This window comes from Rhinolophus sinicus, linkage group LG09 (genome assembly GCF_036562045.2).
Source record: "Rhinolophus sinicus isolate RSC01 linkage group LG09, ASM3656204v1, whole genome shotgun sequence".
Lineage (NCBI taxonomy): Eukaryota > Metazoa > Chordata > Mammalia > Chiroptera > Rhinolophidae > Rhinolophus > Rhinolophus sinicus.
The window spans coordinates 86,705,646-86,733,351 of NC_133758.1; the positions used below are offsets into that span (position 1 = coordinate 86,705,646).

At 40.3% G+C, this 27,706-nt stretch overlaps 1 protein-coding gene across 2 annotated transcripts in view; it reads right to left on the minus strand.

Annotated features, from left to right (window-relative positions):
• Positions 1-834: 834 nt before the first annotated feature.
• Positions 835-27,706, minus strand: part of SLC25A13 (solute carrier family 25 member 13) — a 174,966-nt gene continuing 148,094 nt past the window's right edge. For both annotated transcript variants that reach the window (XM_019729757.2, XM_019729758.2), the window contains exons 15-18: positions 12,823-12,961; positions 2,437-2,595; positions 2,254-2,344; positions 835-1,984 (exon numbers count right to left, since the gene is read on the minus strand). In XM_019729757.2, coding sequence (XP_019585316.2) covers positions 1,798-1,984; positions 2,254-2,344; positions 2,437-2,595; positions 12,823-12,961 — 576 coding nt within the window. In that variant the 3' untranslated portion in view covers positions 835-1,797. The remainder of the gene's footprint in view (positions 1,985-2,253; positions 2,345-2,436; positions 2,596-12,822; positions 12,962-27,706) is intronic.

The window sequence follows — 27,706 nt, forward strand, 5'->3', positions numbered from 1 at the left end:
CACCATCCACATTTCTAAGACCTATTTGGAGTTTTGTGACTGGTCTTTGAGGTTAAAATGTAAACATTTATCACTTATCACATTGAGTGGGAATAGGGGTGTGAGGATAAGGGTAGAGGGAGGGGTTTTCTCTTGGTTTTGCCAAAGCAAAACCATGGAGGGAACCATGTAGGTATGTGTCCTGTTTCTGGGGAGGATAACAACGCTTTTGTTCACTTACAAAAAAAAAAAAAATCAGACTTTGTGGATGGCACTGACTCCTCCCAATTTTTAACAGTAATTGAATGTCAACCTACTGACCCACAGCAAGACAGAGCTTGAAAAATGGCTTTCTGTTATGTATGGGAATGTTCAACCTGACTACCAATAGATTAATCAGTAGCCTTGTCAGCAGCATGACTGTAGTCTAAGAAGAGCCCTAAATTCTGTTCTAGACCAGCTTCTTTCCCCAGATCATTATAGTGTTGGCCAAAAATTACCAAATGTCAGATACAGTGGTATATCGTTTTAGTATGAGGAGGAGTCAGAGAAAACATAATTGCCATCATTTCATACCAGTTTTCATGCCCAATTTGCAGTGAAACTTTAATTCTTATGATAAGCAACTATACAGTGCTCGAGATGACGAGAATGAAAGTGTCAGTTTGCTAGGTTCTTTGCTTATTTATTTATCAATGGTTAAATGTAGTTTCTCTTACTGTGAAAATGGCAAACTGGCATACTGAAAATGACGGTACACATTGCTTTAAAAGACCAAGATATAGCCATGCTGATATGAATAAAATCCCCCTCAAAACAAAACAGAGAGTCCAATAATGACAATTATTCACCATGTGACATGCAAAGAAAAAAGAATAGCTTTAAAAATAGTTTATTTCCTCCTTCACAAACACACTGACCACTATGCAAGGGACCACAAATTAAATAGAAACTTACATTAGAACATATTTGTCTCACATGATTCAAGATAAAGTGGGTTTTCAAAGCAAATGGGTGCCAACTGAGGGGGATCGGGAGGGAATTAACACAGGTACCAGGCATAGGGGGTATGCGTTTTTCTAAAGTTTATTGAAATAGGCAGTAATCAGCACATGTGTGTCCTATGGGCAGTTACCTAAAATTTAGCACATCCAGAAGAGGTGCTAATAAACAATAAAATTCCAAGAGTACGCCCCTAGAGTACAAAGACTTCTCATTCGTAGTCTTGGTACCAGTAACAGTATATGATTATTAAACATCTTCAATATGGTTTTCATTACAAAAAAAACCACGTTTCACATAAAAGCTTCATAATATAATCCAGAGGCAGAATTAGTGCATGTTTAAAATCTGAAGCTGGGCTAGCTATTTCTGATCATGTTTTCATTGCTTCCAGTGCTTTTTACTTTTATAAATATGTACCCAGTTTTCTACCAGTTTAAACACGTGGAATCCTGTGCTCTGGACAGCATGACTGCCTTTCAGTAGCCTCTTTGGGATTATAATCCTATTCCAAGTAGAACAGCTCCAATTTCTATTCAGACGTGCTTTCTCCCTAATCCTGTGTTAACCAAATCACAGCAAACGTCTGATACAACCAAAGGTTTGTGAGCAGAGCCCCAAAGAATAATTACGAATACTTTTACAATGATCTGGTAAAGAAAACACAAAGAAAATGAATGATTTCACTTTATAAAAAGCCTGCATTTGAATTTCAACAAGATATAGACGTGAAAGGAATAAAATATTGCTTCAATCCAAAATGGGGCGTTCTCTCCCCATGTGACAACAGGGCTATAGCAACATCCCAGGCCCCTCCTAGGGGCCTCCCGTAGGATGTTTTGAGGTAGATGCTGATGGCTTGAAGAGAGGTAGGTAAAGTCCAAATTTGTTTTCAATCCCTGCGAACGTTGCAACTGCCAGTTTGTAGCCCCCAACGTGATCAGGGTTGGGAGCAGGCAGTGTGATCCGGGACTTAGGAACTGGCTCTGACCCCACGGGTTTCCTAAAAGAAGAAAACAGAGGGAGAATCTGAGGTTTGTTTTATCTTGGTAAAAACAACATTCAACAACTGAAAATCTGTATCATCCAGGAGTTGTGGAATTCTAGTCAGTTGTATGTTTCCCTTGGAAATGGGTTTGATAACATGATTTGAATATTTTCCTGCATCTTCTCTTAATTCATCCTAGGGCATAGGCTGATGCACCTTTTTCCATGATGACTGAGTATGAGAAGCTGCTGACGTTTAGCTGCAGGTTTAGCAATGATACTTACACTCCTCCAAAATCAACGTAGAACCACTGTTGTAGCAATTCATACGTCAGCAAAGTTACACCAAATTGGGGTGAGGATCGAAACACACGAGCTTCAAAAAAATGGGGAAATAACAGATATAATTAGATTTTTAAAAGTTTACCTAATACCAAAGGTTTAGTTAAGGACAAATTATTTCCATACCCCCAGCTCCTTTCCACAAAGCTTTTGGGCCTTCTTCCCGCAGTATCTTCCTAAAGCAGTCCATCACTCCGCTGTAAGTGGTTTGGCCGGCTCTGGCAGCCACCTGTAATCGAGTCTTGATAACATCAGCAGGGGTCACTAAAGATGCCGCCGGCATACCTGCAGGAAAGACAACACCAACGCAGTGCGGTCACATTCTCACTATATAAAAATAACTGCTTTGAACTACTGGCTGTGGAAAGAAAGTTAAGAATCCGATGAAATCAAATGCCTATTTCACTGTCCACTCTAGGAAGTACAGCGTGACTATCTCGTCTGTAGTGACTCACCTACACTCTTCACCTCTGCTTCCCCAAATCACCCGACCTCCATTTGTTATGCTTTTACTCTTTTCTTGAATGGTTTTAAGAAATTATTTATCAATAACCGTATTTCAAGTAGTTGAGAACAAACGGAGAAAGTTTTTTTTTTTTTGCTTTCCTTCTGAAATTAGAAACCCGAAAAGTTATTAGGTCCGATTTTTCAGAGGTGAAGCTTGTTATGCGTTTCCTCTTCATGCTTTTCTGCGGCTGCTGGCAGTCCCAGGAGGTGCCTTCTCGTACACATTCAACCACCCCCTATCCTCCAAACCCTAACCTCTCCAGTTACACCAGAAAAAGACTTTACTGATAGCTAAACAAACACTGTGTGTGAGTGCTTGTATGTGTGTGGGGGAGACCAGAAGGGAAGACTTCCACAGATAACACTTTAGGATTCCTTTTTCATAAGACTGACATCTCCAGAAAAAAATATTTGACAGAACGCTTAAAATTTATACTGGCTGATAATCAATGAAAGGGAACAACAACACCACCACCAACAAACCCTCCCAAAATTACCAATGGGAAATTTTTCTACAGTCATTTTATCCAAAATGGGGCAGCCCATGTTTAGATATTTTAAAAGCGAGACTGTACTCAGAAGACACTGTCTCTTATGGTTTTATTACTTTTCCATTATGAACCTATTCCAAACCAAATTGGTCAAATGCAGATGCATAAATCTCCTTTGCTTTTTTTAAGGCTTAATAATTCTGTAAGAATTTCTGTCCAAACCAACGTGGTCTGGCTCACAACTACATCTCATCCTTCTAACAGACAGCTTTAAAGTTACAGAGTGTGCATGTGTGTCTGGGGAAATGTGCATAGTACACGTTTGCATTTTTATTACTAAGCTGAATCTCTTCCACTTCCATCTTGACTGAGCTCCTCAAACATTCATCTTAAGTAACCATTTTTTATAAAATGCATCACATTTTTGCATGTGAAAAAGCTTCCTTTATATCCGCTGCTTCACTGGATAGGTCATACCGAATTTCCTATTAGCTTGGAGGAATTATTTTAACTTTGAGCCAGAAATTTATTCTCCAACAAAATGGAAGGAAACATGAAAAATGCTTAGAAACCCAGTGTTCACACCACCAATTTTGTTTTACTTCCTGGTTTAGAAAGAGTTTAGCAAGGCTGTCTGCTTTAGACATGCAATAAAATCCTCCTCACAAGAGTGGGCAGGCATGTCCGAGTGTGACTGACAGACACACCAGCAGTAAAAGGGGTAAAAAGTTTCCTTCAGTTAGGGTAGTTTTCATAAATAGTTCCTTACTATGAAAAAAGACAGAAGTATGGGGTGGGGAAAGGAGAAAAGATACTGATTAGTGGAATATGCCAAAAGAAATGTTTAAGATGTTTAATAAGCTGTGTGGCAAAACTGGTGTGTGTGTGTGTGTGTGTGTGTGTGGTGAGGTGGGGAGACTATGGTAGCCTGTACAAGACTCTCATCCTCCCATCCCAGGTTCCCATCTCTCTTAACCAGACAGCTGTGAGGGTCTCAGGGAAACTGGATATCTCTGTAGACAGGGGATTTCTAGTGAACCCAGAGAATAGAAACAGGCAGCTGGAAAGCAAGGTTGAGACAGCAGCATCTACTGGGAAGAGCTTGGCCACCAGAGATCTGTTGATTTTCGGGGCCAGGGTTGGCAAAGACTCTTGAGTGAATTTGCTTGGCTTCCAAAAGGCTAAGACAACACTGATCAAGAGGTCAAGTTTTCTCTTCCCAAAGATGGGGGTGGGAGGCTGGGGCAAGAAGCTAGGAAATGGAGGCTTCTTCTAGGTTCCTCAGGAGGGAGGGGACTGGCAGCCTACCTGACGCTTGGTGATAGACAAACGGTGAGACCTTGGGACCACCCCACTACCAGTGAGACAGGAACAATTTGGGGTGCTCTCCAACCAATAAAAATTTGTCACTCTTTAAGGGGGTCCACCAACTAGAGAGTAGAAAAAGCAAGCATAACTGGCAAAATACAACTTCAGGCGGGTCATCCTTAATTTTCATAAATATCCCATTAATATTTGTAAAGACTGTGCTTCTCTGTTTATAGGTTGCACAGTTAATCTATTTATTTTGGATCAAGGTTAAGAGTTTTATCTAACTTACCTCTTTGATGTATCAGCTTTTATAGAAGTGTAAAGGTTCTCATTTGGCGTAAGAAAGTATCATGTTCTTGTCTCATAGTTTTAAGTTTAGGTTTTATAAGACAGTATTATGTTGACACTATATAGAGGTTGATGACAATCTACCTTCTTAGTGAATTTTATCTTTTGTAAGTGTAAAATATGCCTGTGCTTCTGAATGCTATTTTTAATCCCCAAATTCCATTTAGTCTGACATTAATATCGCTAAACTTGCTTATTGTTGGTATTTGCCCGGTACATATTTTTCAATCCATTCTCTTTCAATTTTTCTGTTTTTGCAAACTTCAGGTGACTAGCTTTCCTTTCGCAACTCGTCTAAAAATGTCTCTTTTTTATCAGGGGCATTGAATCCATTCAATCGTGGCTGTTATTGTGGTTATTTCTGCTATCCTCTATTATGATTTTTGTTTTTTCTGTTTCTAGTTGTTTCCCTTTTGATCTCCACCTTTTCCTCACTAATTTATTTAAACATTTTATGCATTACATAGGTGTAGTATTTACAATGTGTACCATTAATTAACATTTACATCCTTCACCAGCAAGTTGAGGACTTCAGCACACTACTTTTGTCTTTCCTTTATCTGCCTCCCAACGACCTTCTTGTAAAAGTATGACACAGCAGTTATTTTGTCCTACTCTCAGGATGAACTTTATTTGCTATTTCATATATCCCACATTTCCCTCTTAAGTTCATTTTTCATTTTGCCTCAGAGAGGTCTGAGGGGTAACCTTTGAGTCCTGGCACGGGAGAAAGTAACTTGAATTTCGCCCTCTCTCCCAAAATACTAGTGTGCTTCAGAATGTAATCCAGGTTTAAAACACCCTCCCCTTGGCACTTTGAAGGTATCCAGTACTACAGATGAGAAGTCAATCTTCTATTACTCATTGTGTTGTCTCCCTTCCCTTATTACTTCTCCGGAGGGAACTCCTATTCAATGAATGTTAGACCTCCTCGATCAATCCTACAGGTCTCTAAAGCTTTTTGATTTGTCATCTCTGTATTTCTGCTCGATATTCTAGAGTGCTGTTGGTTCCTCCCCCACCCCCCCATGATTTTATTTTCCAGATGCCTAGTTTGGTCTTTGATCATATCCATTCTATCATTCAGACCATCTATGGATTTTTAATTTTGGCAATCCTGTTATTAGTTTTCAAGAAAGCTTCTTTACTGATTGTTCCTTTAAAATCTGAGGACCCTAATTATAGTTCTTAAAAGTTCTTCTCTGTTCCCTGAATTGCCTGTTTTCTCTGTAATTCTTCTGTTTACTTACCTTATTGCTCCGTCTTGTCTTGTCTGAGGACCTCTGGCTGTCTATTGATATTGAAGTTCAAAGGATAGGCTGATTAGTGCTGTGGATGGCTTCTATCTTACCCTAGGCCAGTGTCACCCACAGGCTTCTCTCCTGAATGGGTGGGCTGTCTGAGGGCTTTGTGAGGTGGGTGAGGCCTGTTAACTGGATACAAGGGGCTAAGTTAGCTGCCGGAGTGGAGATCTCCCAATCTGAAATATGGAAGGCTTCATTCAGGAAGTAGAAGGAATTATTTTATACCCATCTTGGGAAAAGCAGCCATTAGTTTTGTTTTTTTTTTCTGCATCTGTGGTAAAGGCCTGCAATTATCTTAAGCCTTGCTCTCCTTTCTTTCAGTCCCTTACAACTGTCCTCTCTTGGTAAGTAGTCCCTTTCTTTAGAATACAGCTCTGGGCTTTCAGCCTGGATTCAAGTGTTACCTAAACTCCTTATAACAAGAGAGGCCCAAGTTCGACCTTCCTGCAGTAAATGCAAGTCTTTAACTCTTGTTAATGATTTACCCTAAAACCTCCATCCCTCCCCATCTCTAGGCGTTCTATTGTTCACTCACAGGTTAAAATTCTCTGGTTCTGCTCTTACGTTAATAAAAGTAGTGTTTCCTGCCAGTGTTGTGGGCTGGGGCATCCTGCAGTCCAGTTTCAGAGTCAATATGAATATGGTTCTGTTTCCTGCCTTCTGAGGGCTGGCGCTAACATTTTCTAGTGCCAATAAGGAGTTTTTAAAAATGTATTTCCTCACATTTTAAGGTATTTGGGAGGTGAGGAGAGCTGGTGAATGTGCCAGTCCATTCCCTTAATCCAACCTCTCCATTATATCATATTTGTAAGGATCTTAAGCTTTATGGCGACATAAATTAACAAATACGTGCCAACAGTACTCTTCTATCTTAATTCTTGGAATACGTTTGTGAAAGCATCATGGTCAGTCACACACACATAATACTTCCATGTCTGTGATTTGAACAGCTTTTAAAGATATTCCTGAACCTGAATTACAACTTAGTCTAAGCTAATTAATTCAAAGGTAAGACCATCACTACAGAATGACTTGTTCATCGTTCTGACAATTAAGACCACCTGGCACGATAGATCATTCTATAAAATTTGAGAAGTATTAGATATCCTTTATTTGATATTATCTATAAGCCATATTGAAATGCTCTACATTAATTAAAAAGGCAACATGTTAATCAGAAGGAATTAGAACTTGGTTTCTTAATTTCAGGCTCCTTCCTTCGGACCTCACCTTTTGACATACTGGGGTACTTTTTTGTTTTTTTTAAAGATTTTATTGAGGGAGGGGAACAGGACTTTCTTGGGGAACAGTGTGTACTTCTGGGACTTTTCCATGTCAAGTTGTCCTTTCAATCTTAGTTGTGGAAGTTGCAGCTCAGCTCCAGTTGCCGTTGTTAGTTGCAGGGGGTGCAGCCCACCATCCCTTACAGGAGTCGAACCGGCAACCTTGTGGTTGAGAGGATGCGCTCCAACCAACTGAGCCATCCGGGAGCTCAGCGGCAGCTCAGATCAAGGTGCCGTGTTCAATCTTAGCTGCAGAGGGTGCAGCCCTCCATCCCTTGCAGGAGTCGAGGAGTCAAACTGGTAATCTTGTGGTTGAGAGCCCACGCTCCAAACAACTGAGCCATCTGGCCACCCAGGAGCTTAGCGGCAGCTCATTGACTTCATTCCACTGGTGGAGGGCGCAGCTTGCTGGCCCATGTGGGAATCGAACTGGCAGCCCAGTTGCCCAGAGCTCACGCTCTAACCAACTGAGCCACCCGTCCACCCACACTGGGGTACTTTGGATCATGAACATAAATTCAAATATTGGTTAGTCTTACTCTACCCCTGTGAATTAATGTGGTAGATATTCCCAGTATTTAAATATATTCCCAATTTATAAATAGATATATAAATCTTTAAAAACAGTATTTTCTAGGTTTTGAGATAGCAACAACCGTTAAAAAGTTGCATATTGCTAAAGTAATCTAACTTTAAATCAAATTTTTGGAAAAAGATAGTACTTACTGAATAACTGAAATTACTATCAAAACATAGAGAGCATAATCATATTCATTTAATCCTAGACCCATCTTATTTATAATAGGATTGTTCAATAAAAAATATTCTGTGTATTCTGTGTAAGAGACCAATTTATATATAAAATAAACAAGTATATTTTATACAAAATGTGTTTTATATAAAATATGAAAATACATATAAAATAATCATGAAGACATTTCTGTCTTATAATAAATAACTTAGTGGTCAACTACTATTCATCATAGCTTATTTTGAGATAAGCTTTTCTCCTTTCTGTTTCTCTCTTGGTTTTTTGTTTGTTTGTTGGGATTTTTTGATGGCTTAGGTGCATTTTATTGGTTTTCTTTCAGAATGTTCTCCTATCTCTTAATGGAAACAACGATCACTTTGGCTTTGGGATATGCTTCCTTGGATCCTGCACATACTGCATCTGTGAGTTCTCGCCACAGGAAATACTTTTGCTCTCACTGGTATCCACAAGAGAAACTGGGGGCGGGGGGATGACCTATCTTCCACCCTACAGCCCAAACAGGTGTGCATTTTTGTGCTCGCTGCCCTGTGTGATGCTGTAGCACGTGGAACACTTCTGGACAAGTCTTCTTGCCCTTCTCCACACTGAAATCAGCAGTCGGGCCCAGCATGCCAGCAAAGTTCTACAGTCAGCAGCTGGTTGCCCTAATTCCTGCCATGACATCTGCTTACCACTGGATATAGATTTTTATGTCCATCTTATAACAAAATATATTACTAATCTTTCTCATTAATTCTGATACATTTTAGGCATTTTAATTTGGATTTTCAGGTAAGCAATATTTGCAAATAATGATAGTTTCATTTCTTCTTTTCTCATATTTTTCGCCTCTTACTTCTTTTTCTTATTTTCCGACTCTGACAGGAAACTCCAAAATAAGGCTGAAAAACAAGGATGATAGACATCCATGTTTTATCCCTACTGTTAATAAGAATGGTAGTTATGGCATTTGCCATTGGCTTCTGATTATCTGTTATTAGATTAAGAAGGTAGTTGAGTTCTCATTATATAGTTTATACAGATTTGTGGAATATACAAGACCGTCAAGCTTTGCAGCTGATCTGCTTTTTGAAGGAAAAAAACCAGTATGACAAAAAGTGTCTTATATTTTCCCACCTTGCATGGAAGTGGAAGAATCAGCGGAAGATAAATGAAGGTAAATGTTTCATAGTAAGTGTGACAGCTAGCTCCCAAATGGCCCTCAGTGATCTTCACCTTCTGGTATTCACAGTTCTGCCCCTGTATCATCATCTCATCGCCTATAACACAGTGCTAATCACTGTAACCAATAGGACAGTGTGAAAATGTAGGAGTGTGACCTCCAAGGCCAGGTCATGAAAGATAGCGCAGCTACTGCTTTGCTTTCTCTCTGTCCCTCTCCCTTCCCTCCACACTACCTCCCAGTCCCCCTCCTTTCTCACCTCCCTCCCCATCTCCCTTTCCTTCTCTTCTCCTCTCTCTCCTTCATTTTGCTCTGGGAGAAGCCAGCTGCCATGTCATGAGGACATCCAAGGTGAACTAAGGAGAAATCATATGGCACGGAACTGAGGCCTGCTGCCAATGGCCAGGTGATTGAACCATCTTGAAAGTGAATCCTCCAACTCCAGTCAAGCCTCCTAGTGACCTGGCTGACATCTTGACAGCAACCTCATGACAGACCTGGAGCCCAGAGGCACTGAGAAGCTGCTCCTGACCCACAGAAACTGTGAAATAATAAATGTTTGCTGTGTTATGCTGGTTAGTTTTGGTGTAATTTGTTAATACATCAATAAATACCAAATATAGAAGGTATCTGGAAACCAATTCTAAAGACAATAGGATGGTCATAGGGCTAAAAAAACAGCATGGGGGATGTAAACTAGTTAAAACTTTCAAGAATAGTGTGGCAATGCCTTAAAAATCTTATTTTTTAATTTTTTTTATCAGCAAACTCACTTAAGAGAATGTTTCTCCAAAATAGGCAGAAAACCTTTAAGCACAAAGATATTTTTTTACACCATGTGTTTAAATTTTTTTGAAAAAAAATTGTTATCTAAGATTGAAGATTAGATAAGTATTCAGCAATTAAAACTATGTTTGCAAAGTTTTAAATGATATACAATAAAATTAATATTATTATCAAACATTTAAAACTACTTACGTGTCAGATAGCTTCTGGATCTTTATATATCTATTAATTCACTTAATCCCCATAATAATCTTGTGAGACAAAGACTATTCTTATCCTCATATATAGGAGGAACAAGCAGAGAATTAAATAACTTGTGCAGGTAACACAGTTCTAAGTGAACAAACTGGAATTTGAACCTGGGTAGTCTGACCCCACAGCGTATGCCATGAACCATTTTGCTGCGATGGCTAACAATGCTTCAGATATTAAGTAAAAACCACATATGTATAGTGTGATTGCAACTCTTAAAAACCATCAAGGGGGAGAAAATTAGCAAAAAATGTTAAAAAGTGTTAAATATCTTAGAGTCGTAGAATAATGGATCATATTTCCTATTTACCCTTTCTGGTACTTTCCAAATATTTTATGATGTGCAAGATTATATTCATAATCATAAAAATAGAAGAATATAAACCTTAAAAGAGAAAAAAATCTACTCATAATTTCTATAACTCTGGTGGTAAGGATTACCTAGGAAACCCCTACCCAGAAATGAAATTACATCTGAGGAGTTATCTTCTCCAAAGGAAGAATGAAAGGCAATCATTTTTGTGGTGTGAAGAAAACAAAGCTTGGAGAGAGTCCTAGACTTTGATCTGAGCTCTAATACTTATCTTCTGATTTCATAATTGATTTTTGGAGTGATTAACAGATAGACTCTTTTGGATTCAATGAACTACTGCCTACCATTTACTAAATAATTACTCCATGCTAGGCCTTAAGTCCTCACACGGGCACTCTCACTAAGGCTCACAATCACACTTTCTAGTCAGGACAGTTACCATCTCCATTTATAGCCGAGGAAACCAAGACTTAGGGGAAGTTAAGTGACTTGGCCAAAGTCACACACTACTAAGTGGTATGTTGATTCTTCCCATTAGGTCCTACCTTATTTCAAGTGAGTAATTTGAAACAAATTGTATTCTAACCTTTTGGTTCAAAAATATTATCATTTATACATATGTAAATGACACACAAAAGACACAGTGAGTCAATAGCTAAATTGGCATTAAAGCCAAGAATTTTTATATTCTAGTCTTGAAATCGTGATTTCCTGATATAGGTAGAGGGGTCTTATTGCGACTCATACGAGTATAGAGTTCCTGAGCAGCCAGGAAGGTACAATCCGGCCTCATGTGCCAACATTAAAGAAAAAGAATTAATTAAGAATGAAAGAGAAGCTACCTTGGTTCCTTTCTCCAGGGGCTCCCCAGGCCACAGGCAGGACATGGGGCCCACAAAACAACAAGCAACTTCTCAAAGCAGGGGGTTGTTCTCAGGAGACTTAAGCCACATATCTGAGGAGAACGACACCTGTATCAAAACTGTGTGGACCCAGGCATCCCATGACTGCCTTAGGGTTTGTAAACTCATTAAATGTTTGTCACCACCTGGAGAGCTAATCCAGATTGTTCCGGCCTTTAGGATCTCTGGACAAGGAGGACCATCAAAGAACAAACTGATTCCTGCTGTGGCTATAATCAAATTTCCTCTAGGGATTTATACTGGGACGTAGAAGCCAAGGTCCACATCTATTTTTTTTTCCTTCTATTGATATTTTCACTACTGTAACACTGAAAAAAAGATAACAGTCATTTCTCTCTGGGATTTAATTAACACACACACCCAGTGCCTATAACCTTACACAGCAAGGAGGAATCAGGTTTCTAATAAGGACCAAGTCATTTTCGGTTGTTCTATATTTCTTTTCTCTAAATCAGGGGTGTCCAAACTTTTTTCAACGTTTTTTTACCAAGGGCCATATGCGGTAAAATACACAAACAGCGGGCCACTCACTCGAGGTGAAGTACGTATTGCCTCACCTGGTTTATTGAAGTAAACTAAATATATTTTTGGAATTTGCTGCGGGCCAATTAACAATGGATTGCGGGCCGCAGTTGGCCCGTGGGCCGCAGTTTGGACACCCCTGCTCTAAATGATAATAATTATCGCTTCAATTCTGGACAAGCTTTTATACACTATTTTGCTTAGACACCATGAAGGCACAGGCATTAAAAATTTTTAATACTTTTGACTTAATAGTACTCATTCTACGAAGTTAAACTATGAATTGGTATGGAACTTGAATTGGAAACCAACAATACCCCCAAATGCACCAATTTTTACTGAGACTTTTCTGGAGTTAAGAAATTAAATGAATAGTCTACTCTGCCAGCAGGAAGATTGATTTCTTTCCCTTTCTTTTCAGAAGCCCTTCAAAGCCATCTATAGCCATCTCGTATGTGCTGTCAGAACTATAAGCAAAAACTCTCATGCAGTGGCAAGGGGATGGGGGTGGTAACAGAGCTCCGTGAGGGACACTCACCAGCTATGGCGCCAGCTAAGAGCAGGCTTCCGGGGCTAACCTGCCCATCTTCATTTGCAAAGGAAGCCTTCACATGAGCATAGCAGGGGAAGTAGATGGCCGAGAAAGGAATGTCCCGCAGAAAGCATGCTTTGGCACCCTGTCCATTTGAAAAGAAAAACCACATGAAACACATATCCCATGGAGAAGATCAAGCTTTTTTGGAACTTACCTCAGAACAAAATATTCCTGGAGAAGACTGAATTGTACTCACAAGTTAAAAGGGAAAGGGGGGAAAAATTACCCAAATTCTGCAAGTAATAAATCTGAATTTTCTTTTCAAAACGAAAACTAATTTTATTGTGTGGAGTCAGGAAGAGGGGGTAATTCTCATTTATTCTAATGGTAAGATTTCAATTAAAACGGTTTTGTTATTTTGCCTGCAATATCCTTTAAAATCCCTACTGATGGCAGGTCACTGGCATTTCAAGGAGGATCTGTTCTCACAAGATGGTCAGCAACAAGCAAGATGCCTCTCCGTTTACACACTAGGAAGTAGACAAATTACATAGGTGGTGGGGGAAGGGATTTGTTTTTGAATTGTTTGAGACTGATGAAAGCGTTGGACTTCTTCCCAGACAAAAGTGACAAATACGTAAAAAATTATATACCTTTCCTAGGGGTTCATGGGTCCCCTAATTTATTCACATACTTACCCCCACTGCCCAGGATTTATGGAACATTGATAAATGCCTGTTCTAAAGCCTTAAAGTATTTGCAATAATTCCTACACATTTAAAAGCTGTATGTGGAACAATTAACAACTAGAGCAATATCTTCATCAAGTAGTTTCTGGTGCCAAAATGATGCCATGGGGAGGCCTTGAGAATTGCTGTGTGCCCAGAAACATGATGAAACAGTTAATCAACTAATGAAAACCACAAGACATGTACTGTGTTTTGGGAAGGCTAAATGGGAAGGAAGTCACCCCTTTTCGACACTTAATGATTTAATACCATTTCTTTTACATATTTCTTACACCTAAAAATTTCCACCAAATTCAGAGCTTTTTCAGAGAAAACAATGAATCCATCCAGATTCAACAGATGTAGCCACACCCAGTGACATTTATTGAGGTCCAGGGATGTTGGAGCTTGGGTTTTTTTTTTGACTGATGCTAGGCTCCAATCTGTCAAACTTCCTTAACACTACACACCAGTTACTGTAACCTTCGCTTTTCTGACACCCTCTTTACGCTCCTGACTCAAACTGAGTTTGTGAGTAACAAAAGCCTGAGTCTTTTCCATAGGAACTGCTATTAACCGGGCTCCCCTGTAACTTAATTCGTTGCCTTAAAGAAGTAACATAAGGAGGGCTTTATGTTTAATCCCATTAAACTTCTTCCTAGTTTGGCCCATCCCTCCAACCAGAATAAAAGCTTGAGATCTGGATCCTGTCATGTTGCCTATTCCTGTCAGCTCACCCAGGGATGTGTCCCGATGCCTCTGTCCACTGTGAGCACAGGTATTTCAAGAGAAGGCGAGAGTCACATCATGTACTGCCAACCTGCCCATACTTCTGTATCTTGTCTACCCCAAACTGTTACATGCCTGACTGAGAAGAGGAACCACAAAAGCCACCGCACCCGAGTCCCTCATTTTCTATGCAAGCAAATGGATGCCCAGGACAGTTAACCAATTAACTGCATGCTTAGTAAGCGCCATGCTGCTGGCCTGCTCAGGTCCAGGGGCAGGTCCCAAACTCAGGACTCGCCAGTTCTTCCCCCCCCCCTTCTCAGCTTTGCAAGGGGGCAAAGTACAGTGTAACTCCAGTGTCCATGTGTGGCATCCAATCTTTTCCTTATGATTGTGTTTTTAAAAAGTCATATATCATGCAGGTAGTTACATGTAAGGGTAACACTATCTCCCATTTGTTTCTCTACTTTCACTTCCTTTTCCTTAGGTTGCCTCCAAACTTTCCAGTTGAGTTCTGCCAGCCATTTGCCCACATATGGACTCTGTCCAGGCATCATCCATATTCGATACCACATACCAACTCAAATTAAGATCAATTAAATCTTCTTCATGTCGGTCTCCCTTAAGTATAGCAAAAAACATTGCCATGTTACTGAGTGTCCAAATAAATCACTTTGGAGTAATTTTTAAGGCTGATTTAATTCCTTCACCAACAAATCTTGCTTCTTACTAAACCCATTTTTACTTTTAACCTCATCACCCACATCTTCAGATGTTTAAGCTAAACGTCAGTCTGTATGAGCTGCTCATTTTTTTGCTGGTAATACTTCCTCTTTAAAATATTTTTTCCCCCTGGTTATAAAACATTAAGTGCTTATGATAGACAATACAGAAAAGTATTGAAAATTTAAATTGCTCTTGATTTTCACCAGTCTGAATAACCACTACAACTACTATATATGTTTCGGAGCATTTCTTTCAACAGTGATATTAACAACCATTCCATAGTTGGGACCATGCTTCTGTGGTTCTGAGTTACGCCTTTTCTTCTCCTAAAATTCATGGTATATGGTTGGTGTTTTTGGGTGTGTGTGTGTGGTGTGGGGGGCTGGGCAGTATGGTCTAACATCTTCATTTCTTAGACATATTGTCTAAATTTCCTTTCTATTTGTTATTTTGAAAACTCTTTTGCCATCTCTGATCTTGGCTGTCCTGTAGATTAGGCCTGCTATTCTCACAGCTTGGTAATGACTTAACTTTCCCATTTCCCTCGCCTTGGTCAGCTTGATTCTTCTCAGGTAAAGCTACTCAATGCCCCCCATTCATCTGATCAATCAAGGTACAGCTATCACTCTTCATCTTCTTTGATGATTGCTAAGCTGGGAACATCAACCTCTTAAATACCACCTCTTCATTCCTTTAAACCCAAATACCACCCTTTCCACTGAGGCTCCTTTAACTAGAAGATAGGCAGGGAGTGGATTCCACATGGCTCCACCTTGTCTACACTTTCTCAATGGGGACCTGAGTTTTCTTCATGCTCTTCTATCTGCCTATGTCAGTATTACCGATTTCAGACTGTAAGCAACCAGGGGCCAGGAACGACTACTGTCTGATTTAATTTAGAAAACACTTAGCAAAATCTTAGGCTGTCAGTTGGGGCTTAAGATATGTTTCTGGTGACAGTGATTTGGCTTCGCCAATTCACACAGAAAAAAACCACAACTAAAAAGAGAAATGAGAGGCTTTGGAGTATGCTGTCAGGTTTCTGCAAGGAAAACTAACTCATTTCTTGGAAAACTATACTAGAAACCAAAACCAAGCTTTTTGTTTTTCAAACAAAGATATGTATAATTTACTGGGGATACAACAGAGCTTAGGAGGAAGTAGTGGATAATTTTGTACTAGAATGTTAACATTAAGAAAAAAAAGAGGCGAGAAAGACAGTAATTAGCCTCTCTTATGCAATGTGGCTTCCATACGATCAGAAGGCCCTGAGAAGATGTGATCTGAAATTACAAACATCCTTGTGACACAAAAAGAGTAAGGCCACATGAAGAAGCAACTGGGTCTTCCCAAGAAGGAACTCTCTCCCCTTTCCTGAAATCATGATAATCGTTCATGTGTCAGTGTGAGAACAAGTGCCTAAAGAGGGGTGTGTGTGATGTGATTTAAGAGATGTTTGAAAACAGCTCCAGACGACTGAGAAGAAAAATGCCATAATCAAAACACAAGAGAACAAACAAATAAAAATCTAAGGGAAAGGTGGAGCTGCACTCACTGCGAAACATGAAAGGAAACTGGGTAGGAATATGTTGTAGTCTTCCTACCAGAGGGATCAGACAATGTATAATAAAAATCAAGTAATTTACGCACACTAGGGCAAATGTCGAGACTATGTCAGAAGTCTTACGTTTCTGATTATATGAGAAAAAGGAAAAGTCAAGGCAGAAAGATAACATGTGAACAGCCACCATCTCTGCTCCACAGAGGCCAGCAAGTTAAAACACTTAAAAACTCAAATTTCCACCGATCCAGGTATGAAGAACCTCTGGTACAACCCTCCTCTCTATCTCTGCATGGCTGCGTGATGAGCACTGAATCTTTCTTACTTGTCAAACGCACCAACCAAAGGCTGCCTTCTTCTAGGGTTGAGAGGAGGGAGCAGGGGTTTAGGAATAAATGAGGTAATAACTGTGAGAGTCCCACGTATAGTGTATAAATGTAAGGGACGGTCGGGACGAGGAGGTGCGTGTCTCCCTGCCTCTTCCAGTGCCTGTATCCTCCCCCAGCCCAGCACCTGCTCAGTCATCTCCACGCAGCAAATCACTCTCCGGAGTCATGAGGTGCCTCAAGCCTCTCTCACACACCAGGCATCAAAGCCCAATTTCCAAGGAAAGCTAACTTTGCAGAAGGCTGGAGAAAAAGGCAGACTTATTAAATTTCCCTGGCCTCCTTTCCTTACCACTTCCTTCAGGTCTGAGGCACAAAGGCAGGTGCCAATTTGTAAGGCTGCCCCAGGCAATACCTGACCTGTTGCTCCCACACAATGAAAAGGAAGCAGGCTGTGAAAAAGGCTTTTAAAGTTCCAACAGTGAGAATGTTTCTCTCCCAGATTCCTTGATAAATCCTTCACTTCGTGGTGAACACCCATTCTCCAGGCCTACATCAAAACATAAACCTGTTTGACTTGAATTGTACGGGACTCATGTACAATTTTTACTAGGTGATCAGCCATTCTGAACAGGCAACTTCATAATAAAGGGAAACATTCTGTGCTGCCCAAGAGCCTGCGTCAGCAACACCAAAATAATTACTTTGGCCATTAAAAAATTAATACATTACAAAATGTGTGCCACCTAAAATAAATCTTTGAATGTTCTCGTCCCGTAACAAAAATGCCCACATTTTCCTGCCCTAAGTCTTTCTCACTGGTTCTCTAAGCAGCCCTGTCTCCGACACTCTCTGGTTAGCCCTGAATTGCCTTGATACACAGTAAAATCACTTGGGGGAAATTAATAAATGCAAAATGCAATCATCTAATCTCTTACTATTCATTAAAGCACTCTTTCTCCAAAGAGGGGAAATTACTGGTGTTTTTTTCCTTTTTAATAAAAGGCCCACTAATAACAGACAGGAACAATAAAAGGCATCTCAGGGGAGACCTATATGTAAATAAACTAGAATCAAAACTGAGATCTACTTTAATTATCGACTCTGGCTCCATTCCAATTCTGTATCATTCTGAAGTCTCTCTGTCATCATTCTATTTAAGGTCTAGGAAATCTTCTTTAAGGGTAGGCCTCACTTAACTTCAATTAGTAGTCCACGATCGACACAAGCCAATTAGACAGGCTTGGAGACGCTGGCCACAGTATCACCATGGCAAAGGAATTATTTATTTTGCTTCTCATGGTTTTTTGGATGTGGACACTGTGTTGAAAGCCCAAGGGAGCTTTAATCAATTCATAAGTTGCTGGACTCATCCACTCAAATTTACTCTGGCAACTCTGTCTGGCATGAAACTGTCAAAAGATATAACACAACAGGATTCATATCTTACACACACACACACACACACACACACACACACACTATCTCCAATGTCTTTTTCTCTTCTTTTAAAATTCTTCATCTCAGTTGGTATCACACCTGCCCAATCAATTTAAGGGGGAAAAAACAAAACAAAACTAGTCCTAAAGGATGGTTGCTGATAAAGAAAGTCAGGGCCAGGGCAGGTCTTTTCGCATGCTAATTCCTGCTTATTCTAGCTGTACCTGCAAACACAGCTCTAAACAGACGATTTCTAATACAGGGGAAGGTAATTACACTCACAAAGGCACCTCTGTGTCAGGGCCGGGCCCCAGGAGCCAGCAGGTCTGGGAGACGGAGGCTTAACAGAGACTCCTGCAGTGAATGCACATTGTCTAGCATGGGGGAAAATGCCAGACTGGGGGACCCTGCAGCCTTCAAGACAACAGTGGTGCACCTTGTCTGAGAATGTTATTTAATGCTTCTGGCACCTGTAGGCAGAGCCACCCCTCTTTTCCTAACTTACAGGTTTAGAATTTATTTGGCATGTATAATTGTATATTTTGATCCTGGAGCTACAAACAATGGGCAGCATGTCATGTCTTGATCCCTTAGCATTCCTCTTGGTTTCTCCCAAGCAAGTTAACCCTTGTATACACAGCCTGGCAGCACCTCTCCTGCCCAGTCAAGGGACAGGTAGGGCCACGTGGCTGGGGATTGAACAGGGTGCGTTTCAGTGTCTTGCTGAGAAATATCACTGGTGCCAAGAAGACCTGTTTGTTACGTGATTGTGTCATTGGTGTTAAAAACAAACCAGCCAACAACTGGAGGCTCGATACCAGTGACATTGAAATGACTTCAATGTGAATATAAAATGGCAATGCCTATTATTTAGTCTAGGACTTTTAGGATATTGGTTTCTCCTTTATTTCATCACAATTCTAACAAAAGCATCTTAGCAACTCAAGGTTTTTTGGTAGGAAATGCCACTCCTGTGTCAATTCTAATTCTCTACTGTTCTACTAGTGTATGCTGCTTTGCCATCAACGATGCTCATTGGCCAATGGCCAGAAACCCTATAAAGAGAACGTAATGCCTTGTTGAGGAGATGCTCAAGCTGGCTTCCTCGACTCCTTCTCTTGACAAGTTTCTTTCAAAATGTGCAATATTATGCAGGCAATGCCCCGATAGAATTCTTTTTTCCTTTTTCTCCTTAGTGGAGATCTCAAAGTCCAGGGAGAAAGAAAAAAGCTTTTTATTCCAATCTCCTTCAACACAATCGAAGGTCATTTCTCTGCAACATTAACCACTACGGCTGATGGGTTAGCTGAGCTGGGTACTGCCTTCGTGTTTCACCTTCCTGTGTGCAATTCTTCTTGAAGAGGATGACCTTTCAGAGAAGAAGCAGACTGCATTCAAAGAAGTAGTCCAAATGTATCATCTGAAATACGGGTCTCTATCTAAATTCTGCCACTCCAGGCCAACAGCAGGACACTGTAGGAGCAAAAGTAGGCCTTGGGCTCAAATTATTGCTCTGCCACTTAGCTTTCTGATGGTGGGTAAAATTCTTAAAATCTCTGTCCCTCCAATTCCTCATCTCTAAAATGTAACATTTGTATCGACATAAGAATTTAAACCCAATGATTAATATAAAGCACCTAATACAATACCTAGCACAAGGATTTTCAATAAAGGGTGATGAGATAAAGGTAACTACTACTATCAATGAAAAGCACACTGTCCTGTTGGAACAGAAAATAGAAGTAGCTAATATATTCTTTAAACAAGTAGCATCTTGGGTGTGACTCCTATGTGCTTCCATACCTGAATCATGGTAGAGTTCTACATTTATCAGGCTAGGCGCCAATCTTCTATTTGGCAGAAGACCTAATCCTATCAAATAAGTTTATACTAGTTTGCTAAATTGATCACACCTCACATGGGACTCTCTGGCTGTCACAAGACATATGTCCTTAACTTTATAGTCAAAAACATTTCTTAAACTGGCCACTTTTTAAATGTGTACCTTGGTCACAATTAGAAACCAGAGAAATGTAAGGATAGATTAGTAGAAATATATCTGTCATTTCTGGGAAATATATTCAGAGCACTAAGAACAGTAGATTAGTAGCAGCATTTTGAATACTTTTAAACACGAAGGACAGCATATTACACAAGTTTACACAAGTTAAAATAAAAAAGTGCTGTGTTAAAACTAATCATTCAAGCACTTAGCAAAAAACAAAAGCAAAAGAAACAAATCAAGAAAACAGAACACTAGCTTGATAAAAATGGTGGCTTCTGGAAAGGTAGGATATCTGCAACACAGGGCTAGGAAATGAATAATTTATTGTTACATACTCTTTTATATCTGAATTTTCTTCTCAAAACTATGCTGCCTATTACAATTAATTTTTAATGTATGGCGCCAGAATATGTGGTGATAGTCTCTCACCATCCTCAACACCGATCACTTTGAAGGCAATACTATACTCACGTTTGTAACTCTAGCACCTACTGGAGTTAACCCTCAACAAATACTTGATGAATCAATGGAAGAATGACCACCACCACTACCAACAACAAAAAATATTAACTATTTTCTAATTTTTTAAAGAATCTTTTCTAGCCCCTTTCGCATACTCAACTTTTTGGGCATTGTTTTATGAAAATAATATTTTTCAAGGTGTCTCCTTCCCAAATCCAAAGCAGAATGCCTGACCTGAAGGGGCTTTTGACCACACAGCATCAGAAACTACCTAGGAGTGGGGCTGAGTGGAAGCAGCGAGGCATTTCTACAATAATCCATTAGTTGACATCTATAATTTAAAATCAATAACTGACACATCATGCATATTATGTGCTAAGTTCTATCCTACATCCTTTACATGCATTATTTTAGTAAACCTCACAACAGTTCTATGAATATGTAGGTACTAGTACTATCTTTTTTCTGCAGATGATGCATTTGAAACACAGGGGCAGAAAGATTAAAAAAAAAAAAGTCCTTTCCTCCCTCCCACCCCCGTTGTTCTTTTAATATAACCTTTAAGCAGAATACTATGGACAATATCACATGACCTCCAATATTTATCACAGATTCATACCATACTAGATACAAAAGCTGGACCCTTGAGGTACTTGATATACTCCCCTTAATTTCTAAAATTCTGCCTTTTAATAAGATAAAATGTCCAAAATGGTCATTTTATGGCAGATGTTTTTGACAAAGCTATCAGGAAGGCACAAAGTTATTTTTTAATGATCACACATAGACAGCATTTGGAGTGGCAACATGGCCCCCCCATCCGGTTTTGACGCTCTCTGCATAGCATCTGTGGTCTGTTCTGCTACTCTGGCTAATGTTAAGAGTTAGGAAAACAGAAGGGCCCTATTGCCTCTCAATGGATTAAAAAAGGCTTAATTTCTATAATTTAAAGAGTTGACATAAGAGCTAAAGTAACATGTCCTTATTCTAAAAAAACAAAACAAAGCAAAATTGAGTTATTTTCTTATAATATCTAACATCTAAAAATAGCACTGGGTACTACAAGCAATTAGGCTAAACAGTAACTACCCTGGCCTAAGCTATCACACATTCATGGCATCTAGTGTCATCTCTATTCTTTCCATCTCCATTTCCCTAACACGTTCACTGTCAACAATGAGACCACACCTGCCAACGGCTCAATATCAATGCTTAGCATATAACTTTGGTTTTAAACTTCCCTGAATTATCAGGCATGTATGTGCTCTCTCCTATCTAGCTCAATATATCTTTATGTGATAGCTCCCAACTACTTACAAGGTATGTGACCTTAGGCAAATTACCTAAACCCATCAAGCCTTCCTTTCCTTGGAGGTGTCACTTGGAGCTAAAACAAAACAAAACAAAACAAAACAAAACAAAACAAAACAAAACACAACACAACACAACACAAAACTATCTGTCTCATAGGCTGTATATGGTAAGAATTAAATGGAGGGGCAGCCAGATGGCTCAGTTGGTTAGAGCGAGAGCTCTCAACAACAAAGTTGCCAGTTCAATTCCCACATGGGATGGTGGGCTGCCCTTCCCGCAACTAAAGATTGAAAATGGCGACTGGACTTGGAGCTGAGCTGTGCCCTCCACAATTAGATTGAAGGACAATGACTTGGAGCTGATGGACCCTGGAGAAACACACTGTTCCCCAACATTCCCCAATAAAAATTAAAAAAAAAATAAAAAGAATTAAATGGAAAGCCAGGACTCTTGTTTCTAAGTCCCTCCTGAAAGTGCTGGCACCATATTCGATCTTGCTAGCTTCAGATGCTTCAAATCCTTCCATCTTCAGTGACTCTTTTTCTGCTCTGTACACAGACAGGCATGGTTCTCCCAACAAAATTAAAAGAAACAATAAATCTCTCAAGCTCCTTACCCCAATACCATTACCGCATGACTCTACCTTTTCTTCCAGTTGCTGTACTCTTTTCCTTTTTTTTCTTTCACAGTAAAAGATAGTGGTTTGTGCCTGCTAATATTTTTCTCATAAGGTTTCTACTTCTGCCACCCTACTTAAATTGATTTCTTAAAAATAATCATTGACTCCCATCTTTAAGTTTGAAGACCTTTTCTTGGCCTTCATCCCCCTTGATCTCTGCAGCATTTAATACCACTCATGTCTCCCTCGTCCCCACTCTATCTCATCCCTCTACTAGCTCCCACACACTATGTTCATGCCAGTTCTCCACCTGACAAGCCCCTCTGCTTTTTCTCCACCTATACTTCTTCCTGCCACTGAAATGCGGGTGGTATCTGAGTTCTATCATTGGTGCCCCATCAGCTTGGAGACCTTACCCACTCTCATAGCTCCAGGCATGTGGACAACCCTTAAAAGAGCATCTATAGTCCCCATCCTACAAGGCCCTACTCCTTCATTCAACATGGTAGAGTAAGAAAAAAACACTGGACAGGGAGTCAGGAGACAGTCTGTCTCAGCCCTGCCCTGGCCTACCTAAGTCACCTAGTTAAATCTTACACGACTGCGAGGCTTCTATTCCTCAATTATAAAGGTAACATCAGATAGAACGTTTTTTCATATTCTTGCAGATTCTCAAATATTATGAAATCTAAAATTTAAAGTAGTATCATCCACCAGAAATATGAGATTCCTCTTCTAATCTTCCTTTTCACCTTTTAATCACCTTTCAAGACGTTGCGAGACTAACTCTCAAACACCCTTCAAATGTATCCCGCCTCTGCATCCCACCATCACGGGCCAAGCATAGGTCAATGCCATCTCTCCTCTCCGCCCATTCCCAGCACATATCCTCCTAAGTGGCCTCCCAGCCTTCAGTCCTGCTCTCCCACAGGACATTCTCCACTCTGAAGCTGAATGATCCTTTCCCAAACACAAAGCTGATCATGCCATTTGTCTTTGTCTTCCACCTGGTTACCTGCCATCTCCCTTCAGAAAGCCTTCCTGGTCTTGCGATGAGTCAGCTCCACAGCCCTTAGAACCCTATGCACACCCCTCTGACAGCCCTTCTCAGCTGCACATGTGTTGTATCCCAAGGGTCTGTCTACTTGTCCGACTGCCCCCACGAGATGGTAAACGCCTTATAAAAACCATGCGCTATTGAGTTTTTCGTATCCCCAGACCCCGGGGCAGAGCTTGCTGGGTAAGTTAGTAGATGCCTCTGAAACTGGAAAAGTAATCTCTCATACAATTAGCTCCTTTCTTTACAGGTAACTTCTAATACCGTGGTCTTCTTTGAGCATTACTTGCCAATGCTCTCACTTTCTGTGCTCTAATAGTCTTGTGTACAGATTGGAAACACGTGGTTTTTGCTCACTATTCACTGGCTCAACAAATACTTATCCAATGTCTAATTATGTGCCAGAAACTGTAACAAAGAGTGTGAACAAGACAGGTCTCTAGTATCAAAATACACTCTAGATAAGGGAGATATACACACAGAGAGAAAAGTTATCGGATGGCGATGGGTGCTACCGTGTTTCCCCCAAAATAAGACTGAGCCAGACCATCAGCTCTAATGAGTCTTCTGGAGCAAAAGTTAATATAAGACCCAGTCTTATTTTAATATAAGACTGGGTTTAATATAGTATAGTATAATATAATATAATATAAATATAATATAATATACCAGGTCTTATTTTAATGTAAGACTGGGTATAATATAATAATATAATACTGGGTCTTACATTAGTGTTTGCTCCAAGAGATGCATTAGAGCTGATGGTCCGGCTAGGTCTTATTTTCGGGGAAACATGGTAGGTAAAGGATAGGAAGAGGGGATATGACAGTGATGATGTAGTTGTCTTTGTAAGCAGGCATCTGTGGAGCTAAGACGTGAGGGGAAGAGACTTCAGACAGACTGAAAAGCGAGAGGGAATGAGCTTGGAGTATCTGAAGAAAGGAGAGGCAGCCAGTACATCCAGCAGAGTAGAAGGTGGTACAAAATGGGGAGTGCAGGGAACAGGGCCAGCAGTGAAGGACTTGGGGTTCTGTTCTGAGTGCAGCGGAAGCTGCTGGATGGTTTCTCACCAGGGAGACACAGTTTCTGTAGGGGCACACTAATTTCTCACTTCCTTTGGTTTCTGCTCAAATATCATCTCACCGGAGAGGTCTTCCCGGACCAACCCACTGAAATGTACCCCTTCCAATTCCATCCTGCCTTGGCCCTTATCCATACCCTCACCCGACCTAGCCTTTCTTCTTCTTCAAGGTTTTTTTTAACACCACCCGATGTCATGTATTTTTTTTTTTTTTTTTTTGCTGGCTGGTTTTTTCTACCCACCAAACTGTGAGCAGGGACTTAGACTTCACAGCCACATCCTAAACGGCTAGAACAGGGCACACAGTCAGCTCTCAATAGAAGTGTGTTGAGTGACTGAATTAATCTGATTTACATTTTAAATAGATCAATCAATCTGGCTGCCGTGGGAACAAAACAAGATTTGGGAGAGTCAAAAGTCAAAATAAAGAAACCCCATGGGGAGGCTTTCCCAGAGACCCAGATGAAAGTCAAATGTGGGAGAAGACTGGTGAGAACTACCACTGTGGTGGTTGTAAAACCATAGAATGTGTCTTGGTGTTAGAAAATGAGCATGGTACTATGTCCTCAAAGTATTGACTCAATAGTTGTTTTCTTCATGGGGGGCTATGAGCTTATAAAAAGAGATATTGTTTAAAGCTGCTACATCAAGACATTAGTCTTGGGCTGGCCCGGTGGCTCAGGCAGTTAGAGCTCCATGCTCCTAACTCCGAAGGCTGCCGGTTTGATTCCCACATGGGCCAGTGGGCTCTCAACCACAAGGTTGCCGGTTCAACTCCTCGAGTCCCGCAAGGGATGGTGGGCTCTGCCCCCTGCAACTAAGATTGAACACGGCACCTTGAGCTGAGCTGCCGCTGAGCTCCCGGATGGCTCAGTTGGTTGGAGCGCATCCTCTCAACCACAAGGTTGCCAGTTCGATTCCTCGAGTCCTGCAAGGGATGGTGGGCTGCGCCCCCTGCAACTAGCAACGGCAACTGGACCTGGAGCTGAGCTGCGCTCTCCACAACTAAGGCTGAAAGGACAACAACTTGAAGCTGAACAGCACCCTCCACAACTAAGATTGAAAGGACAACGTGACTTGGAAAAAAAAAAGTCCTGGAAGTACACACTGTTCCCCAATAAAGTCCTGTTCCCCTTCCCCAATTAAAAAAAAATGACACTAGTCTTAAGTACTTATATGTTACCAAGATAAAATTGATAAACTGGTGTAATTTAACAAAATTCTATTAACTCTAAAAAAATGCACATGCCCCCTTGACCTAACAACTTCATTAGTAGGAATTTATCATTGGTATATACTTACAAAAGTATGTCAAAATATATGCAGGGATGTTCACCCTGTCATTGCTTGTCATATCCCCAAACTACAAACAATATAAATACCCATCAGTAGTCAACTGCTTAAAAAAATTAAAAAAAAAAAATTTATACGGCTATTAAAATAAAATGAGGAAAGCTTTAAGATATACTGTGTACTTAGAAAGATTCTATTTTTGTTAAAACATACATACACAAGATATTGATATGGGTATAATTCATGATATACAGAGAGAAAGAAAGGAAAGGGGGAGGAGAGAGATAAATATTGATCTTAGTAGAAAGTTTTTTTCTTAAAAATATATTAAAAAAATATGAAGTAGTGGTTATCCTTTGAAGAGAGAATGAAGCGGTAAAGAGAGAATTTTACTTTCTTTCAGACGTTTCTAAATGTTACCAAAAGAGGGGTCTTTGTTTACAGGGTTCACTATATCTGTTCTAAACTATTTCTAACCTCAGGAATGTGAAATGTTTACCACATCCACTTTTTCTTTTTTTTTTTTCAGTTGTAAATGTATTTCTAAAGCAACTATTCTAATTACCACTGGGAAGCTACAGAATAGTAGGGTATTTTGCAAGTCAATTCAGGAGAAAAATAGAAGACCACCAGGTTAAGTCCAATTTAGGTAAGGTTAAGCACTGCAGGCCTAAACACACAAGACAGAGCCAACTACTCCCCCTCCTGGGTCTGGCATTGTTATGTTAACAACAGCAAACAAAAGGACACAGGGAAGGAGAAGGAAGATTACCTGTCCCAACTAAAACTAGGACAGCAGTTCTCTTTTTAAAGACCCACGTGGAGGGACACATTTAAAAGTATTAGGTCACTTCAGGTCACTTGCATTTTTCTACCCGAGCAAGACAAGAAACAGTGAAAAGCTTTATTACTAAAAGGTGCTATCCGGAATCAAAAACAGAGTCAACTGCACAGCAATGCTAAAGCTGTGATGCCCCTAAAAGGATGGATCTTGAATTGCTAAAGTGATTTCTGACTATGGAGGGCTGGTTTAAGGTGGGTGATCCTGGAGTAGAGAAAGTCACAGGAAACCAAACCTGAGGCTGAAAGCTGGGATAATATAAATGAGAGTAAGCTAGGGAGGCAATAAAGACCAACCACACTGAACAGAGAGGTGAATTCTGCTGACTGAAGCCCAGGTTCACAGATCTCAGTGAATTTAGCGATGACACCAATGACCAGAAGAAAGCAGGGGACGGCCAGGTCACGTTCTTGCAATGAACAGAAGTTTCCAGAAGCTCAACGTGTTAGCGACTTCACTTGGTAATTACCAAAGCACCCAAAGCAGCACCAAGCTCTGTGGAATGCCTCTGAACTAGATTAAACCACCAGGCTAGTAATTAAACTAACTTTATATGGGAGAGGTCTCTTGCTCAAACTTGAGCAATCCTGCTCATTTCAGGAAAGCAATTTTAGCACGAAAGTGGAAACAAGACACTTCTGAGCCTCAATTTCAGCTCAGATGCTATCGTTGGCAGCTTCTGGTCTCCGCACTATAAAATCAGGA